Below are 22,103 nucleotides of genomic sequence, written 5' to 3'. Positions count from 1 at the left end.
CATCTATGATAGTATACGGAGTCCAAACGAGGACAAAGTTTCTTTAAAAAATAAGAAAAAAAATGGAATAATTCGGAAGAGAATCGAATTTGTAGACATATCTAGCTAATCTAAGAATGTAGGTCGAATATTTTGATGGACTATTGGCTGTTGGCGAAGATTTTCCCTAACCTGGAAACCACGGATCGTAAAACAAAATATCTGTTTAGTTATCTTCTTCTTCTAGTTCTTCCAACCAAGCGAACCAATGATCTATAAAATTGTGGGACCCAACTGGATGTAGAAGACGGAGAAGGATCTTTGTTGCACTTTGAGGAAGACCTAGCGTTTGGTGACGATTATCTTATGATTATTTATTAATTAATTGTTATTTATCACATTGCTCAAAAAACAAATAATTACATATCAGATAAAAAAAAGAAAACATGACATAAATAAAACGAAGAGTTACACGCTGTACAAAACACTCTTACCTCAAAGTTGCGTTAATAAATGTTTCACGTCAAAAGTATGATAGGTGTCGAATAAAATCAAATAAAAAAATGTTAATATTCAAATCAAATCAAAATACTCTTTAGTGTACACCTACTGGTGAAAATAAATCACATATACACGGTTAGATGAAATATGTACAAGAGGCGGCCTTATCGCTAACACAGCGATCTTTTCCAGGCAACATTAAGGTAGAGGAAAACAGATATAGAAAGAGGTAGGGATGTACAGAGCAGATATAAACATAATAAATAAATACAGTGTAATATTAATATATTTAAAAAAATAAAATAAAATAATGTAGAGTACCTAATATCTAAAATGCATACATATATGTGTACCTATCTAATTAAATTAAATTTATAATATACAAAAATTAAATGTCTCGCGAAAGAATAATAAAATAAATAAATAATTCTATTAAGTACAGCAATTAAAGCGCAATATAGTATTGTCTCAAGGTATTTAGCCCAGCAGTGGGAATTTACAGGCTGTTGTTGTTGTTGTTGCATACAAGTGGTCGAGAGATGTAATATAAGAGGAGATAGAATTAATAAATATTGAAAACAAGAGAGGAGATGACACGCCACCCTGCGGCACGCCAACAGTAATAGGAGACTAGTTGGAGAAATAACCGTTAACTCCTACACGCTGCCGACGCCCACGCAGACAAGAATGAAACCAATCAATTACTTGTGAAGATATGTTAAAAGAACCAAGAATAGCAAGAAGTATATCAAAGTCCACGGTGTTGAAGGCATTACTAAAATCTAGTAATGTACACCGTAACTTGTTGATTATCCATTCCTAGCCTAATATCATCAGAAACCTTGATCAAAGCAGTAGTCGTACTGTAACCAGATCGGAAACCAGCTTGTAGAGAATTCGGAAAGATATTTTTTGAAAGGAAATAATTTAATTGAGTATGGATGAGACGTTCAAGGACTTTCGAAAGAAAGGGAAGGATAGGAATGGGACGGTAATCAGAAAAAGAAGAAGGATTTGCTTTTTTGGAAATGGTATAATTTGCGCGTCCTTCCAGACATCAGGATATTCACCCTTATTAAAGGAAAGGTTAAAAAATGGAAGTGATAATTGGAGAAATAATGTCCAGGATAGGAATGACCATTTTACGACTAATACAATTCGATCCAATGGCGTCAGAATCAATGTTAATATTCCTTTGTAAAAATAATTAACTGATAAATGAAGACATCAAAAATATAGCTCTCTTAACTTTATTGTATGAGCTCGGTGTGTAAAATTAAAAAGGGTAAAATATTCGGTACCAATTAAAATGTGTATGTATTAAATTTTCACTAGCTGTTTCATTTCATACCAATTTGGCTGAAAAGGACAATTTAATAATACACTTTCCGTAACAAGGCAAGCTTCATTTAACCGATATATTTTGGACTTATTTAATTCTGTATATCTTTATATAAATATTTTTTTTACGTGTAAGGCACTGAACTCTACCTAAGCAGCCACGTTTCTTTTGATAATATTTTATGTGTTTATAAGTTGACACTAAAATCGGGTTAATTTTTTTAATAATAAATAAAATTTGTCACTGCTGCGAATTCGGTTCCGGTAAGTTTTGTACCTATAAATGTCAAAATTTAAGATAAATAACCATAACTCATATCTCACGAAAAAAATCAACACTATGTCTTTTATTGTATTAAAGCATATTGACATGAGACACGTTTTTTTTATGAAATTGGGAATGTAACCAAGCTGTACTGACTTTGGACATATCTATTTTAAAGATAGTAAATTTTTAAATTTCACATTTCGTATTATACTCCCCCGTTACATGAACAAATATTTAAAAAAGCTATTAACCTCACAATCAGGTTCTATGACCGCGTAATGAAATCTCCTCAGAACTATGTACATACAAAACAAAGATAGTCGGAACAATAAAACGCACGTACCCATAAAACGTTGCTATTTCGATAAATTGGCTGTAGAGCTAGTCTAGGAGTTCACACGTAACTCGTTCGGTTAATTAAGTATAGACATTGAATGGTAAAAGGGAATGTTCTATTTTGTTTTAATTTCTTTTTCACAATCAAATGTCAGTATGCGAATACTAATTTATTTTAAACTTAGAACTTCCAATTACGTGCCAGCATCAAAAATAACAATAATAAATTAAATGGAAAAAATGTCTATTGATCTAAGCGAGGAAAGACGAAACCCAATTTGTTTTCGATTTATTTCATCTTAACGCCCACAGTAGGTATGTATCTCAAAAATATCTATTTTTTTCTTTTCATTCTTTTTTTAATTACACCGAGAAATGTAATATGATACCATTGAAATATATATCTGTAGAACAAATCTAATATTATTTAAATTTGTCGAACATTTTAAATGAGACGTTAAAGTTGCGTCCCTTTCGAAGTCAAGGCTCTGATTACTAAACAAATACTTTCGACTGAAAATTTAAATTTAGTTGGAAAACTCTTTAAGACAGCATTATATAGGGCGAAATTTTGAACTTCTTTGTGTATAAAATTAATTTTAATAAAAACTTAAATTGGCTTGCATGTATACCATTTATAGTGGTAAATTAAGTATTATTTTTATACTGACTAATCAATTATAGCGAAGATGTACATATTACACGTGACAAATATAATGATAATTGATTATTATTTATTCGTAAATGTACGTTATTTTCCAATTTAACAAGGAACTAATTCTATTATACATAACTGATCGAAAAATAAATTAGTTATAAAAATCTGTGACACTGTACCCAATGTAATTTGTTTAATTTATACTTATTGTTATTACAAATTATTATTTGATTTGAAAATGTGTTCTATAAAACAGTAGAACGGTATTAAATTGTTGTGTGTATTAAATTTAAAATACTTGACAAAACTAATTTCTTTAGAATCTGTTCATCAAAGAAGACGTAATTACAGTGTTTCTTTAAAAATGCAAATAAATTCGTTGCAGTATGAAAAGCATTTAAAAAGGATATTTAAAATTGATATTTAAATATTATGTTAATGTGCTATGAAATATGGTTATGATATAGCATTGCATATTGTACGTAAAGATTTTATATAATTTAAAAAATATATTAAATGAAACATATTGTAAAAGCGGTATAATTTATGAACTATACCTATATTCAAAAAATTTGAAATATACTCACGAACACGAACCAGCCTCTAAATATATAGAAAATATTTATAACATATGTCATAATATAATTATCGCTTGTTAAAATTATCTTTTTGATGCAGTGTTTTTTTAAAATATCATAAATAAAAAGGAAAAGACTAAAATGACCATAACTGTTAGTAATAACTTTAAACTTTATCAATGTTGTAAATATGATCAGAAAAATAATGTTTATTTTTTCATAAAAATCTTATATTATGTAAATATGCAAGTGTCTTAATAGAGTTAAAAACTTGCTATATAAATTGTCTAACTTTGAACGGTAAAAAGTTTTAGTAGAAGAAAAAGGTGTACGATTTTTTTTCTATTATTATTTTTTTTATAAAGAGAATGTTCTTGAAAGTTATAGACAAACTTAAAAAAAATTAAAATAGAAGTTAATATGACGTACGTATTATGACTTTTATTTAGGCGGTGATATATGTATAAATGTTGGTAATGGAGCATAGTAATGGTATGTACATATTAATTAGAACATCTTAATTTTTTTAGCTTTATATTCATGGCATAGATATAATAACTATACTTAAAATAGTATTAAATTTATGTAGTAATAATATTGAAATAGTAGTTTGAAAATAAAACAAACTATGTTAGCTGAGCTGATGGACGAGGCACTTTAATAGCAAATACATAAAGGAAAGGATTGATAATAAGTAAAAGCTGAAGGACTTAGTTGGTTGGAAAAAAGGAATTAATACCAAGTTTTTTTCTACGAAATGGAAGACTTAAGAGAAAAGATTGTTTAAAAATGTAGGTCATCTAGGAGTCCATTGAAAGTAATTCCTTGGTAATTCCTTGCTATGAGCCATCAAAGCCTTTTTTATTAAAGTTATAAAGTCAAATACTTCACCATCACAATTTCTTCGTAAAAACCTAAGTATTTTCGAATTGTGGTCATATTGTAAGGTTCGTTTGCAATGGGGCAAAAGAGAACAATGGCGTGGAAAGAAAGTTGAAGTGTGCTATTATGAATGTTTAGCTAAGGCCCGCTCAGTAAACACTTGTGCGGAGCGCACAATGGCTCTATTCACTGTTGTGAGAGCACTATGTATATGCTGTTAAGACCTATCTATTACATGCCGTACCGTTGGTGACTTTTCTTTAACGTCAAGTCTTCAAAATCTAAAAAAAAGCAATTTCAAACGTATTAGAGTTAAAATTATGTATTTTTTTTTAGTATACAGCACTAATGGAAATAAAATAAATGTATAGTAATAATTTAACGATTATGAGTTTACCTAAAATATCAAAACCATTATGACGTCAATACCTGTGGAGTGTACATATGTATGTAGATGTATCTACGTGAATCTTATTAATGCTGTAATCTCTTTAAGATGCTGTACCTATAAATTGATTTTGCTATAATGATATTAAGAAGGTATTCCACTGACCCAAATAATACGATTTACGCGTTGTGTAATTAATTTGAAATTGTAATGTTTAACATATGATTGGGGTTTGCAAGTTGCGAATGATATTATTTTTCATATCGTGGATTGATTAAGTAAACGATTTAAAAAATAAATAAATATATTTCTACTGTAATTAGGTATTCTCATTTTTAATTTAGTGAATATTTTTGATTACAGGGGAAGTTATTTTATTTTGAGCGTGTCTATTTATTACAAACTATTCGATACATCAATTATTTATATGTAACGTAAATAAGGATTTGATGTTAAAACGATTTACTTTTCCACGCGTACATTATACATATTTATCCCATAATATCTTTATCTATTATTTTATTTATGTATTATTGGTAGCTACGTTTAAATTTTTATATTTAATATTAGTTACACGTTTATCAATTTAACTAAAGCTTTATTTTAATAGAACGATTTACGCCTTCAGTAAAAAGACCACTGTATTATTACCGTTTTATTCATCGTAATACTCATATGTGATCTATTCTTTGAACGTAGTGTCATAGGAAAATAGATTACTATATTCATTACCCTTTCAACATTTAGTGTTCATACTTGAGATATAATTAAATCAGTAATTCCGTTCAAGTATGCACGGTCTTGCATCAAGTCTTTAACTTTCGATTGACATGGCGTCTCACATATTCACTTGTGATATCGTGTAAAGTTTGAAGCGTATCTACGTGTCATACGAGATTATATAACATTATTAAGAATATTTGAAAAGTTTTAGGTTTAAAATTAAATAAGCTCAAATACCTTCTCGTACAAATTATGTAAAAGTTAAGAAACATTCTGTATGTTAATATATAGTTCTCTGAGCTTATTATATCATGCTGATCATATAAAAGTGGTAAAAGTAGTGGTGCATAAAAAATCTGGCATTCATCTGACTTACAGGTTACCTCACGAGGATAACAGTTAACTACCATGTACAAGATGTAATTAAAACATATATCAGGGTTTTGAAAATTTCGTAACACTTGCTCAGGCAGTAGGGCTTACACGCAATCTTAGGATAAGATTATGGTTACTTTAACTGCAATGCAACAATCATATTAGTTATTATGTTAAATAATTTTATTTTAAAATTAATAAATAAGCTTTTTTTATTTTATGAATCAAATGTAACGTTCACGTATTTATTTTATGGACCCTATACAAGAAAATATAGGTTATAATGTTGTTACAAATGTAACATACTGTACCGTACTGTTGATATGAACATGTTTATGTCGGCCACGGAGAGATCAAGCTACGGAAGCGAATTCAACCGCAAACATTCGTAGCCTGGCTCTTACTAGCCTCACAACAATTTATGCGGCCCCACATTTCTGCTTCAATCTGCGGTTATCGCCTAAGGTTTAATCAGACTCTTTACTAGCAGATATGTTCTCGTATTGTTTATTAAAATAGTCGAAATAAAAAATAAATGTGTCTCACAGACTAAGTGTCCTCTTCTAATTCTCTCTCTCCTTAAAACTTCACAATCGCTTTTACTCTCTCCCAGCCAATATCTTCATTGATGCTGGTGACGTCAACTAGCGCACGCCATTGAAATAAGCAAGCACATAAAAATAAACACATAAATTGAATGAAACACAGAAATGCCAAAACAAATTGTCTTTGGATATAAGAAAGGTCTTGTAGCGGAATGTGCTGTCAAAGCTACTTCGTTGTATTTATTCCCTTTACGTTGAGCATATTTCGATCTAAGGATGAGCCTCAAACAAGGAGGACAAAGTATTTGACAAACTAATCATTGTGTTCAATGTTATAAGAAATTTGGCTTTTAAGCCATTTCAGTTTTGAACTTAAGTCCTTAACAACTTACCAATTTGTAATTTTAAATAAAGTTGGTACTTATTTCAGATCAGGAAAGGACGTAGACGCAAAAACTGTTGATTTTATTAATATAATCATTATAATTTAAGAAGCCCTTCTAATATATAATATTGGTCCCTTTAACACAATTATCAAAATTGAGTGTTAGTGTAGCTACACTAGGTACTCGTAGGGTGTTTGTAATTTTATTGAGAGCGATAGTGGACACCGAAAAACTTTTTTGAAATATTCATAATACCTTTCAGTTATCTGTTTTTTTAATATAGCGCAAATGTAACGGAATAAATATTCCGTTATTATTTATATTTAAAAGGATATTCTCACATATTTTCTTCATGCAGTTATAACAATATTTCTGTTTAAAAATAAATTAAACTTTAAAGAAAAAAAAAGAAATCAATCAAAATATTTATAACTTTCATTCCAAGGCTCGTTAGTAAATCATATGTAAACATAAGTTTTTTAATAATGTATTTACAATAATATATTTTATGTACTGTATTATTTACAATTATATCATATTCATACAATTAAGTTTGAATATTCTATTCACGCTTCTGTTAACGTTTTGTTTTAAAAACAACTTGCAGCAAACACAAAGAAATATGATAAAAACAAACAATTTAACTTGTTACAAAGTTAAACAACTATGCACTTTTTTATTTTAAAAAAGTATGGTGACAGGATATCTCGTTAATGAAAGGCGTCGGAAAAAAATTCAGAAATGCAACTAACAAAGTTTAACAACGTAATTAACTTTAGACAAATTGCAGAATCCCAAATTTCGAATATTACGTTTACGGTTTTGAAGAATTTTTTTGAAAATTCGTTACATAATTTCGCGTGTATTTACATAGGACAGGCTTATTACTGAAAGGCTGAATTAGTTTAAAGTATAGATGAGTGAAAGTTAAAAAAGGGCATAATAAAAAAAAAATTCTTTGTATATGGATTATTCATAAGTCGTAACAAGCGGTCTGCCGGATGCGAACAGGAAACGAGTCCAATTTTAATGAGCCTGTGAATTTTATTTCTATACCTTTTCTGAAAATTAAGTTTGATGTTTTATAAATTATGTTATTTATTATTTTTGTATCAAGACTAGTAGGTTGTGAGTTCCAAATATTGTAACTTGCTTCTAAATTATCAAGTGTTACAGTTGTAACAGTACAATAAGGGGTTACTGATTCCGTTTGATTTTGTTGCTTTTTCTTCACATTTTTTACTATTTTAGCATGTCAGTATACCCACAGTGCATTGGTTAGTTTTTTGGTAAACTTTTTATATAATACAATAATTATACATATAATGAAAGGCAACGAAGTGAGTGTAAACCTCCGAGTATCTATCGAACAAGAGGTAAGGCCATTAGCCTTTATCAACAGACTGTTAATAATCTATATCAAAAACACAAAAAGAGATAAAGCAGTATCAAAGCTTTAAAAAAATATTTAAATTAATACACGAACTAAGTTATATTAGGAACAAGTAAATTTAATTTGTTAGAATTTAACGTCAAAAACTTATTGGCAATGTCGAAAACGTTTAATGAAATGAACTAAACGAGCCCATAAATTACATTAACGAAACCCTCATTTGAATTACTATACCCAAAATCACTCCTAAGAGGACTAGCGTATCCCCTGAGATTTTAATCAAAGAATATTGTGGATTTGAATATGTTAAGCTAAATTAAAAATATTTTCGACGTCATGGTAACATTTTATTATTATAGATTTCACTCGGTAATTAAATCTCTCATCTTAATTTCAAATAATTAATTAATCTCAATAAGACTTCATATAAAAAATACGCGATATCCCACTTTAAAAAATTTGTAAGATTTTAAATATTGTTATAAATAAAAATCATAACTGTCAAATAAAAATAGTTACAAGGCACGTCCTTTCTATCTCAACGTTGCATTTGATTTTCGTTCAAGTACACGCCAATAAGATTTGTTGTAAGGTTGTTACGTAAATTTCATCTAGTTGGTTTCTAAATTGCAACAGCTTAAACGTGACGGAAGAACAATTGTGCTTGAGATAAGTTATAAGACGTAAACCTCTGTTTAAAACCTTTCAATATAGATATTAAATATTTAATTACTTTTAGATAATTTAGACAAATCTTAATATATTAATATATCCATCATAATTTTCTTCAAAAATATTGTTAATTATAACGTCAGCAGAAAGTGATCAATCGAAGCCGCATATCTTTGACATTTGATTAATAACATACTTTTAAAAAATTATTCTGCATTGATAATTTGTTGCACGTGAAATTAAAAATAAATGTTTTATGAACACACGTTGTCTTCCCACGAAAAGATTATTATTTGAAGGTATCTTTTGTCATTCGTAAGAAGATTTCCGACGAAGATATTCTTTAAAATGACAATCCTATTAAGATCCATCTCACAATGTGTGACAATTTTCTTTTCGCATAGGCAATTAAAAAATATAACTCAATTTTAATCGTGTTTAGTGCGATTCTACACTCTTATTGCCTTTAATAAATACGAAATTAATAAAATATATAATAACGCTTTGTCTAAATCTGAAATAAAATCTGTTTTAGCAGTTCATAACCATCGCTTAAAAGTTATTTGAATCAATCAAAAAGTTTTGTGATATTTCATAATTAATCTTCATCATTTTATTTTACCGAAACGTTCATTTCAAAAACTTTACCTTTAAATAGTAAAAGCAATGTAATCACGACTCATAGCTACAGAAACGTTAATAATACTTAATATAAAAATCAATAAAATAAATAGAACAAAAACAAAGTTATATTTCTTACATTTAAACATATTTACTTTTTTAAATCTCTTTATTAAAAAAAAGTTACTTGTTGTGTATACGTTAGTAAACAAATGTGATTTCGTTGAAAAATATGAATGATAGTGTGAAAACAATTCAGCTATTTTATTTATTTCGAGAAAGAACACAAGTAAAAAATTTTAGTACCAAGGTCTTATATTATACCTTTTATCTGTTATTACACTTTAACAAAAAAACCTAAAACTATAATATAGCAAAATAATGATGACCTTATATGAACTTGTTTTCTTACGATTACGAATTCATGCAAATGAACAGCTCATTTTCAATTCAGATATAACCATTCTTTTTCTAGACAATTTCCATTTCGGAATTGAATATGGACTTGAAGCGAATGTGCAATATTACGATGTGCCTTACATCCGTTTTTCGATCGATTGCTTGTTTTTTTTTTGTTACTTCTTAAGCTGTTCGATACAGAATGTTGTACGTTCTTGTTGAAGTGTTGTTCTGTTGATTACTATTTTAATGTGTGATGGTGTCTGAAGTAAGCGATGTAGTTTTGTATATATTTGACATAATGCTTTCTAAGACTTTGTTTATTGATGTTATAATCATTACTTAGTTATTGTGACTAATCTAAATTATATGAAAAATTTAAAGTAACTATTATTACAACTAGTCTCCTAAATATTAACTCCAGAAATAATTTAAGTATTAATAATATTTTAAAACGTATTTTATTCAGAAATTATTAAAAAGCAAATTAATATAAATTTTAATATTCACATTAAATACACTCAACAAACTCTTTGAAAGGGATTTAACAAAATTTTATTTTCATATGTGGTATCCATAACGTTCAATAACTTATAATGACACAACTTTTCAATGTAGTAATGTAACTGTCATTATCATAACTGATTTTCAAACAAAAACGTGTCTGAAGTTAGCTACGGAGAAATGAAATTCGTTCTAACTATTAAGTCCGCCAAAACCTGACGGTTTGAAATCAATTAAAGTTAACTGAGCCACGCTTCGAACTCAGTGGCAGACACTTCGAACAGGGATGGAACCAATTGATAAGACTCCAAGAGAAGGCCATAGCTTTGACTCTAAACCAACTTCAATAGGTCACTATTCAAATGTTTAATGGAAGTCCTGTACAAGCGACCTAAAATTATTTGCAATTTGATGCATTTGTATATCAGATAAAATCTCATCTTTAAGGAGTAATCGAATGCTTTATTAAGTTATTTTAATAATTATGTATAAAAGTTGATTACTCTTAAGTGATTATTCTTAATCAAAGATTGCCATCACTTAGATTTCTTGAACATATTTGTGTTTACTGTCTGTTGAATGAATCTCGTGTTCGACAGTTAAGGAAAACATCATGAGGAAACGTGTGATGAAACTCTGCCACATGTGTATCGTGTAACCAGCAAACAAGCGTTGGAGTAGAATAGAGATATAAGCACCTTATCTTTTTGTCATCAATTTTAATTATAAAATGGAGATAGTAATGCTGTCTGGCAATACAAAAAGAAAATATGTAGGCAGTAAATAAAGAGGTGAGTAAGTAAGGTAACAACAAAGGGATACGTCACGTCTTAGGAGATTAATCATTAATTTATTTAAAAAAAGGAATATAGAGGTAGTCCAGAAGAAACTCTAAATTCGCTGCAGAACAAGAGCGTGAAAAGTTTGAATGTAATATACGACATTTACTATAATAATTATAAATTTTATAGGATCACACATATCAAAATGGAATAATTGTTTAAGTCGGTTGTCAAAATTTCACGAGAGATATACGGAGTGACTCCTTATATAATCACAATGCTGATCATTGCTACTTTACTTCTATGTTTTGTGATATTTTTTAATAATTATGTCTATGACATATATTGAAATATCAGATATATAAGTTTCCTGAAAATACGGCCATCGTTACAATGGTAGCGATTTTAGAGTATGTTAATCATTTATATGCAATCATAAATATACATATATCAGATTATAATCAAAATAATATTATAGTTTCTGCAATAACACATCGGGCTATTGTAATATCATTTACTAACTATAATCCATGTACCGCATAAAAAACTTTAGGATAAAATGGTAAAATAACAAGGCCTATGTAATCATAACGTCATGTAAATATGTACAAGATTCTCGCTAATATATTTTACCGTCGAGGGTGCCCTTAGACTGACAGCAATTTATATTTCTTATTTAACTTAGTAACATTTTGTAGACGCAGGAAAATCATATGTTATCAAAATAACTTATAAAAGATGTCTAGTATTACGAAGCGTATTAAACACGCTGATAGGCTGATATGTTAGTATAATACGATAGATTTTATGAAAACTATCTTGGCTTGTTATTTAAGCAAAGAAAACTAAAGACATGTTATTTATTTAATAATTGTGGTATAGGTCACGTTAAGTTACCGTGTGTCAAATATACAATTAGTAAGAAAACATTTAGAATAATAAAAATTACTAATAAAAAAATCTACACACAGTATTTGATTTCAATAATGTTTAATAAAATATAACTCAACTAAATTGCAGGTACGTAACTGTTAAATTAAAATTGGTCTAGACAAACGCGTCTTTCGTTTATACCATTTTATCATATGCTCATATATACATTTGTGTTTGTACCTGTACGTGTGTACCTGTGTATCTGTGTATCATTGTATTGTAATGCTTTTTTCTAATTCAACTGTAATTAATGTTCGCAATGAGTCGTGTACTATTTGTCGATGAAAAAATATTCAAAACATTATTATCTTTAAATGTTTTTCAATTCGATATACAGTTTACACCTCGTATTATCAGAACAAATTAAATATATACAACTTAATTGTATTAACCTAATATAAATAGCTCAACCTTAACATTCAATATATCACAGACATTAATAAACATTATTTTTATTGTATTCATGCAATATTAACTCGCGTGATTCATGCATATAAAATTACACACCTACCCTGCATGGTACATTTTAGTAGCAGTAACTGCTACGCTAAATCATATAGTAGGTATCTTCTTTTCTTATATTTTTGTCTGTATGTTATTTGTTTAATACTTTATCAAAATAATTAGTAAATATCTTACTCTATCTTAGTTTTTAAGGGTTAAGGGTATTCGTAATTTATGAAACAAGTATTAAAAACAAATTAATACTCTTTTGAAATTTCAATGTGTAGCAGTTGTCAATTACATTAAATCGATCAATTAATCAAATAATGTCACTGGTTTTGTTAATTACAACTGTACTAAATTTGAGGCGTGTAATATTTATTTACAAAGCTATAATCGTTTACAATGAGTAGGTATATTTATATACCTGCTATTAAAATTTCTTAAAATGATAAATTGAGCTCTTAAACTGTCAACGAGTCTCATTTATTTATAATTTGAATTTTGGCCAATGTTTTAAGTATACAATTTAGTGTTAAGCATAGTGTATACAGGTGGCGCTGAGTCGCGTGGCCAACCAATTAACCGGTTGGCGGATCAAAGACGCGTCCCAGTTCACCCCGTGTTTATGACCGTCCATTCATATAGATTTCATAACAACGCTACGCGAATTATACTCTTTCCAGAATATCGATAGTATACATTTTAAGTAACTTATTAAAAGTTAATATAACTTATTAAATGTTACTAAAAATATTATGTATCCTATACAATCATATCTCTTTCGATGTCATAAATTTACGGAGATAATGTTTTACTTATTTATTTATTTTTCTATGGTATAGGTTGGCGGACGAGCATATGGGCCACCTGATGGTAAGTGGTCACCATCACCCATAGACAACGACGCTGTAAGAAATAATAACTATTCCTTACATCGTCAATGTGCCACAAACCTTGGGAACTAAGATGTTATGTCCCTTGTGCCTGTAGTTACACTGGCTCACTCACGCTTCAAACCGGAACACAACAATATTGTATACTGTTATTTGGCGGTAGAATAACTGATGAGTGGGTGGTACCTACCCAGACGGGCTTGCACAAAGCCCTACCACCAAGTAAATTTCAAACGTTAGGCAAATTGGAATTAAAATAGCAGAAGACGTCGAACAGCTTATTTTGATAGCAATTAATTACAATTAAATTCTTACGCTTAAATAAACACAGAGAACAAGAAGTAAAGAGTTATTTAATTACAAAGTTATTCAGATAAATATAAAGTTGAGAGTTGCTTCTATTGAACGCCTAACTACCTTCGTATGTTTGAATATTTCGTGAGAGTGAGTAATTTATTTGAAAACATAAAACAAAAACGAATTTATATTTACCACCCACATATATTGTTTTATAAGCTAAGGTAAGCAAATAACAATGAATAATCATTAGAAAATAAATATTGTATCCTGTTGTCCTTAAGTCTTAATATACGTGACATTTATACGTAATGTCTGAATATAAACATGTATCATTTGACGATTGAAGGTAATTTACTCTTACGCTCCCGGAAATATCTCTCAAGAGAGATTGATTTAACAAACGAACTTCCGGGAAATGTTTTCTTTTGTATCTATAAACAGTGAAAACAATCATATGAAAATCAATCTTCGAGCAAATACTAAGATGTTTGTGCTCTTTGATGGCATTGCGATGGCTTTTAGCAGGGTCGGAAAGGTCAACATCGTCTAGCTCTCCGATTTTGTTTGAGTATGTCTGGAGTAAGCTATTTTATTTACGAAATAATTCGATGAAAATAGCTGCGGTATTTTTGTAACGCTCTTGCTAATTTAAAAGAAAGCATGGTAATTAAAGCTCTGCTTAACGTATGCGAAAATATTATACTTAAAAGTGAAAACCATATATCTCTTTATATTATTATCTGCAGCCACGCAATGTTGTCATATCATATAAAGTCATCATTTATGTCGTCTATTCATAGTGACACGTCAAAAGACCGCTATCGGACGCTAAATGAAACATAATATCATTAATTTATCGATATGACATTCGTAATAAAGTACTATTTTTATCTGACGTGGTTACGTATATTTTATTTATTTGTTAAGCCGATGAGTAAGCAAAATATAAAATTAACGTATTATCTAGTTCTCCAAATTTAAATCCATGAACTTTGTTTAAGATAAAGGTATTTTATCAACAAGATCATATAAGCGTTGTTTATTGTATTTCAAACAAACATTGTGTAACACAGTACTGAAATATATAATGAAAAATATAGAGATAATTGTTCCTACTAAACCTTTCATCTTATACAAGAACGTTATCTAGATACTAACAAAACATGTATGGAATTACAAATGACATTGCTAGATGCCAAGCATTCAGCAACAAACTACGGAGTAATTTAAGTACAGGATTCTCAGTATGTAGGACTGGATATAATTAGTCTCTCTGTCGATGTTCTATTCAACTGCAACACACACACTACACAGTATCATTAGTCGGGAAAGTTATGCTTGGATCAAGCGCTTAGTAATAGGTAGCATATGGTGCAAGGCATTCTATTAATAGTAGGGGTTACCTACACGAGAATTACGGTAAATTTGAATTCGCTAATATTTTACCGATTAAACTAATTAGAGCACTTTATGTTTATCGAAATAATAATAAATTAAGTATATTCGTAAATTGTTAATTAAATATTTCCTTGCTACCTCCGTTTTGTGTGTATTTATATTTCAAAGTTAATTGATACTAAAACTTTTAGAGTTTAAGCATGAACTTTAAGACGTTTCAATGACATAGTAAAAAAATAGCCATAAGCTTTTTTGAAAAATGTCTTAAGATCAACAATCATTTATTCTTTTCCTACATATTACTTAACTATAGCTATACCAAACCATAGATAGCTCCAATAAAATTAAAACATATGTCATTCCACTTAATAAATTACCTCTATATTACTCTAAGATTTATTCTGTAAGGTGAAACTGTAATTCTCCGCAAAACACGAATATGAAATGTCAGGATGTGACATGTGATATTAACTATAATAATTAAAAACATTATACGATACGTGTATCAAAATGTCACGTCACCGTATGTAGGTTGCTAGCATTTTACGAGTGAGATACAAAGTGATTCTTACAGAATCGCACTGCTGAAACCGATATTCGTTGCGAGAATAGTAAAATGTCGTGCAATCCAATAAATAAGCAGTGGAGCGTGTAGGAGCGTGTGAATAATACGCAAAAAAGCTGCGTGTGTAATACGGGCATGACACTGAATGTGATAAGCGTGATTGATGACGTCACAAACGCTGCGTCTGCACGAAGGGCCGTTATGACTGCCGCACATTGCCCTACTTGTTGATCGCGGGTTATATGATATTTTAGCACATTCAAATCACAAATTTTATTTTTTGCCTTGCGGTTATTTTGACATATTTTTTTAAAAATCACATATTTTCTCGTTCTTTAAGAACTGGTACCTATCAATGATATTTGTTTATGAATTTTGTTTGAGCATTAGTTTGTTATAATTAAGTTAAATGATAAAAGTAGCTTTAATTCTCTTAAGATTGGAAATATATAATAAGTTATAATGTATACCGTAGAATATTTTTATCAAATTGAATTTATATTTAACAATTCTTACTAGAAAAAATATGCCCATGATTTATCAAGTCGTTAAAAAAATTGTGATAGTCTATGAAATAACCTTAGGATAATACTACAAAAATACTTTTCCATACAGAATGTAAGCACTTAAGAATAAAATAAAGACGTATAAAATTACTGTTCACGTACTTTAAATATTGTTGTAATGCTGAAAGTTCAAATAAAATAAAACAGTCATGTGAGTAACAGAAAATTTCCCCAGTACCAGTTCGATACATGAATCTAACATTGATATTTACCATTAATTTATCATAGTTTTAAATTAGATCTCGTGTATAGTGTAATAATATTTTCAAAAAAAATTAAATTATTTACTATTTATACTAAATTTTATACTTAATCTAAAATACATTTAGTCGTTGTCGAAGAGAATGATTATGGTAAATGATAAATGAATGTAATGATGGTGATAAATTAAGCAATTTAAATGAGGATTTCTCAAAACTTTCGGAATTGTGTTATTGATGTTTTTGTTTGGATGAATGATTACAATAATCTACTAATAATGTAATCAAAACGGATGTAGTTTTCATTTTACTAATAAATACTAAGTATTTTTACAGTATCTCAACCAATTTATTAATTTCAGATCAAACATGACTTGGAACACAATTTTTGCTCTGGCAATTTACGGCCTCACAGCGGTCTGTATGTTGCCTGCATCTTCCGCTCAGGATCTCTCGCAATACGACAGTAAGTACAACTCGGCATGATACGTTTGTTTATGATGACTATAGACGCAAACAATTCATTTTTATGACAGTCATTAATTTCACTCCACTTCCGCTACCAACCACTACAGACTTACATTTGTATCAGGGAATAAATTAATTACAACTTCTGAAAACATACTAATAACATAAAGATGAAAGTTTTTTTGTTTATTTTCGGTTTCACGCAAAAACTAGTAATCATTTTGATATGTAACTTTATGTATTTATTTTTTAAAGAAAGAACATGTTGTTTTAGAAATATTTATTACAGCTAAAAGTACTTAAGTAAATCACGTGTAATCAGTAAATCTCGTTGAACAATACAGTGGCACATTGATTACATTATCATTATTGGTTAAATATAGCCTAAAATAAAATTCTTTTTTTATATCTGCCCTATGAAGTCAGGTCAAGTCAGATGGAAGATAGCTTGAATATATTTATGATATTAAAATAATTATTCAATTCAAAAGCAAAAATTAAATCACCATTATATATTAATATAATAATTCCTATTATTATTAAGCCGTCGCGTTTGATTTTCGAACCAATCACATTCGATGCGACAGCGGAAAATACTAATGTTTATTGATGCTCCTACAAATCAAAGCGGTAAAATACAGTGAATTTCATTTTATACTGAAACAACTTTAATCATCGCACACGCTAAAATAATACAGACGAAGTTACATGTCAATTTGATAAAGTGCAGAATGTCGATGCAATACGCACTAATTTCGAACAGCGTTGGTTTGACCGTAGCTCGTAATGAATGTGACAACAGCGAGTCTACAGCAGCCCATCCTAAACTGACACAACCATTATTCTACAAACGCTCCACAAACAATTCAAATTATCCATGTCAAACGCGAAAGCGTTTGTCTAGCTTCCCATTACATAGGGTGAGAGTATTCGCGTAAATCTTTACTATGGGCTCGAGTCACGTATACTATTAAGGATTGAATTAAATTGTATGTGTAAGCATACACTAACGATTATAAATGTAAGGTACAACTCATTTGAGTTTATATGATATTTTTAATAATATTTTAATTGCTTCGTAATAAAACAATACGAAGCTTGAAAGTAGCGAGTTACCTATTTAATATTGGAATATTACTACAATAATAAACATTATTCATCAGGTCTTATAAAAAAATAGTGTCGTAATTTTACTACATTAAAATATAATTACTTGTATAATATGCTTTGAATGTAATCCTGTCAAAAGAAAGTGGAATAGGTACTTATCCTTTTTTTCAAGTCATATATGAGTATCTATATCGGCTATGTATTTATATATCCAGTCTATATGATGATACATGAAAATCATTATACATACTTAGTTTTGTGAAGTCGGCAACAATGATTACTTCAAGGTGTTATGTATTCATGACATATTGGACAAAACATTCAACAAAAATCTTGTGATTTCTAACAAATTTTGAACCCAATTGTCGAACCCAAAATAAGTTTCTCAGCTTCAATTGATCTGTTCATATCTGTACAGTGCTTGTAATAGGTTTAGATAGATTTCTTTGAAAATTCGTATCTTAACTTAGTACTACCCGATGGTAGGGCTTGTTGTAGTCTCTGAAAGGTAGATGACTGTATTGAGGGAGTATGAGTAGCTTACAGTACCAATGTCGTATGTGATCACTAAAACCTATAATAATCTAATCAAAAAAACCACTAGGCAAATTTAGCTAAATGATGGGACGTTAATATTACACAAACATTTACGTAATCACAAATCATATTTCAATTCCTACTAAAATCTTACATCGGTAAAATCAGCGTTTGGCTTTACATTGCTTAATTAAATCAGGTGGTTTAACGAAGTATTTGCATAATTCATTGTGATGACATAATGTTAACGAATAACACGCTTAGTATTTGCAATTGGAAATTATATGGAACGTTCTTGTCATTTCATTATCATTTACATTTATTTCCAATTATACTTTAAGGAAATTTGCTAAAGATAAAAAAATCGAAAAGTTTAATATGAAAAATAAGTTAAATGATATAACACATCGAAGAAAAACGTGTCACAATATTGTCCGATCGACAATAGATTTTTCTTTATTCGAAGAAACCGGGACGGCGGATGTACAAATTGGGCATCTTTAGACGTAACATTTTTACACTGTGAGCAAGTTGTTTGCAATATTCCTGTAATATGATCCCGTTTTCATTTAAATATAAATCCCGATGGAATCGAGATAATTACTTCAAATCAAAGTCGAAGGAGATACAAATCATAACTTGGATAGAAGCCTTACTTAACAGTTAAGTTTTGCATGAATATACTAACGCATTATGATTCGCTACTAATACAAATGTTATTATACCGAAACCAAACGATAATTTTAGCACAAATTAATTAAATGGTAAGATTTAATAATTATGGCTATTAAGTAATTCTGAATATGTATTTTATAGTTTTTGTTATTTGTAGGTATCATTATTTTTGATTTCTAGTCACAACATATTTATTATAAATACATTAATTTGATCATATCGGAGCCGACGAGTTCACTTACTCTATAATAGTTACTGATTGAACCAAGTTATGCTATGAATAGAAATGATGAAATGTCGAAATACATTAAGATTCACAAACTTATATCATAAATGTTGATGTTTTTTTTATTTTATTCCTACAGTCATAACCACAATAACCCTCATACTATCACATCAACTATCACAAAGAATATAATGTTAAAAATTAAAATACCACCATTAATAATTTCTTGCCATAGACGTTGTACTTATTTTATATCTATTTATAATAGGTGCTTCAGCAGTGTCCGATAGTCAAGGTGGTTGGGACGCCCTCGGCGGACTATATGCGTTGCTCGCTCAACACGACGCCTTAGGCGGCCACGCACTTGCTCGCAAATCTGTGCGCTCGCCTTCCCGTCGCCTGCGCTTCGGACGCCGCTCAGACCCTGACATGCCCCCTCAAGCGCCCGTAAGAAACAATTTTAATGTATTAGCTATATATATAATGTCAAATGATGCATGTTTTTACTTTTTCCGTTTTATAAGACTATGTGAAAAGTATATTAATTTTAATGTAAAGTAAAACAAGTTACTGAAATCAAATACAAATAGTGAACATTAACATTCCTAGACGAGATCATTTTAAGGGTTAGCTCTGCGGTTTTACGATCTTTGTTGCGTACAGAGCAAAGAGAAGGACTTCTTACAAAGTGTTATCAAACTAAACAGTAAGTTAACGCGTTTATGAGTCGAGCACAAAATCCTTTAAAGGAATTCTCTCGTGGATAATTCACGATAAAGCTCGAAACAAAAGTGGATAATGTTACCCTCAGTGTAACTACCAGTTGTTTAAAACGATCCCTTTTCTACATATATCAAAAGTATAATAGAAATAATCAGGACTTTCCTTTTTGGCCAAATAAGATTTTAAGATTTTTATACGGATTTGTTGGATGTTTCAAATATTAATTTTGTAATGGTTAAAGTTAAATTTCCTGGGTGTCGTACTCAACGTCCTTAATAAAGTATAATTCGCTAACGAACACATATTAAATGTAACAGTAAACTTAAAATAATAATATTACGAAAATAAAACACGCTTTAGTCAATATATGACTAATGTAATTATCCCAAACTGGAGGACTTTGCGAATTGCCGCGTAGAGTTCCTGTGTTGAACAACTAGCTCAGTCGTTCAGTACGTTTCGTCAATGGTTCCTGATTATTCGTTTATTATCATTCAAAACACATTTACTCGTATTTGCAAAGTTTCAAAGCGATAGGATAATTCGAAGTATATTTCTAAAATTGTTTCACACGTACGTAACTCACAATGTAACTTGTAATATAAAGCTTGTTATAACAATCTTATGTTGATTGAAATACAATAGCAAGTACTAATATTACTTACATGTATATTATCCATGAAAATATTAAAACAAAACAACTACCCCAAAATGTTATTATAGTTCGAAAAACAATAATATATTTTTAAAAACGTATTCCGATGTTTACTTAATTAGCGTAGTCTAAATATAAATATTATTAAAAATGAAACTTAATTAATAAAATACTTGAGATATCCGATTTACATAACATGGTAAATTCAAATTATTTCTACTTAATTTGAGATATTCATGAGTGACTGATCTCGATAATTTAATATTTATTACAAATTATCAAGATTCTACTAATATAATAAACACCAAAATTATTATTACAAAAATATGTAACAGTATCATAATGAAGTTAGTATTAATTAATAGTAAAATATTCCATATAATTTCATATGAATTCAATAATAAACTTAAGCCTTGATGTTAAAATTACCTAACTCAGTCCTGATTTGCTTTGAATTTGGCCAAATTAAGGTTTATGAATATATTAAGTCGTATATCAATTTGTAATTAATTATATATAATATATAATCTTCTTACTCTACTTTATTAACTCTTTACAAATATAGCTAAGTGAAAACAAAATAAAGAGCACTAATCACCAACAAAAAAAGAAAACATTTTTTTATCCATCAGATTCTTTACTATCTTCTTAACATGTTCGTAGTACGTAGTTTCTAAACAAGCGATAGCATCACGTACTTAAAAGCACCTACAGGCATCAAAGTTTTATTCATATATTTTTCGATGTACCCGATAAAATAATAATGTTACAGCTTGATGAAATGGACGAACTTCTGTCCCTGCGTGACGTGCGTACGCCTGTACGCCTCCGCTTCGGACGCCGATCCGACGAACGTGCCGTGCCTCACATCTTCCCTCAGGAGGTTCATTTTCAGTTATTTAACAGATTAACAGATATCTTTTTTTGAGTCCAACTTTAAGCAATATATTATAATATATAATCAATTTAATATATAATTAATAATATACAATTCCCCAGCGTAAAGTTTTCATTTAGGTAATGTTATTGATCAAAACAGCATAAAATCTCTAACACGGTGGAAAGCCGTGAAATGA

The 22,103-nt window shown here is 29.4% G+C and overlaps 1 protein-coding gene across 1 annotated transcript in view; it reads left to right on the top strand.

Annotated features, from left to right (window-relative positions):
* LOC124532410 (short neuropeptide F) overlaps positions 1 to 22,103 on the top strand; it is a 32,517-nt gene that overhangs the window by 9,166 nt on the left and 1,248 nt on the right. Inside the window, exons 2-4 of the mRNA XM_047107312.1 lie at positions 16,996 to 17,099; positions 19,918 to 20,096; positions 21,800 to 21,910. Coding sequence (XP_046963268.1) covers positions 17,003 to 17,099; positions 19,918 to 20,096; positions 21,800 to 21,910 — 387 coding nt within the window. The 5' untranslated portion in view covers positions 16,996 to 17,002. The remainder of the gene's footprint in view (positions 1 to 16,995; positions 17,100 to 19,917; positions 20,097 to 21,799; positions 21,911 to 22,103) is intronic.

The sequence above is a fragment of the Vanessa cardui genome, chromosome 9 (assembly GCF_905220365.1).
Source record: "Vanessa cardui chromosome 9, ilVanCard2.1, whole genome shotgun sequence".
Lineage (NCBI taxonomy): Eukaryota > Metazoa > Arthropoda > Insecta > Lepidoptera > Nymphalidae > Vanessa > Vanessa cardui.
Note: the sequence above shows the minus strand (reverse complement) of the source record. Positions and strands in the feature narration are given on the sequence as shown.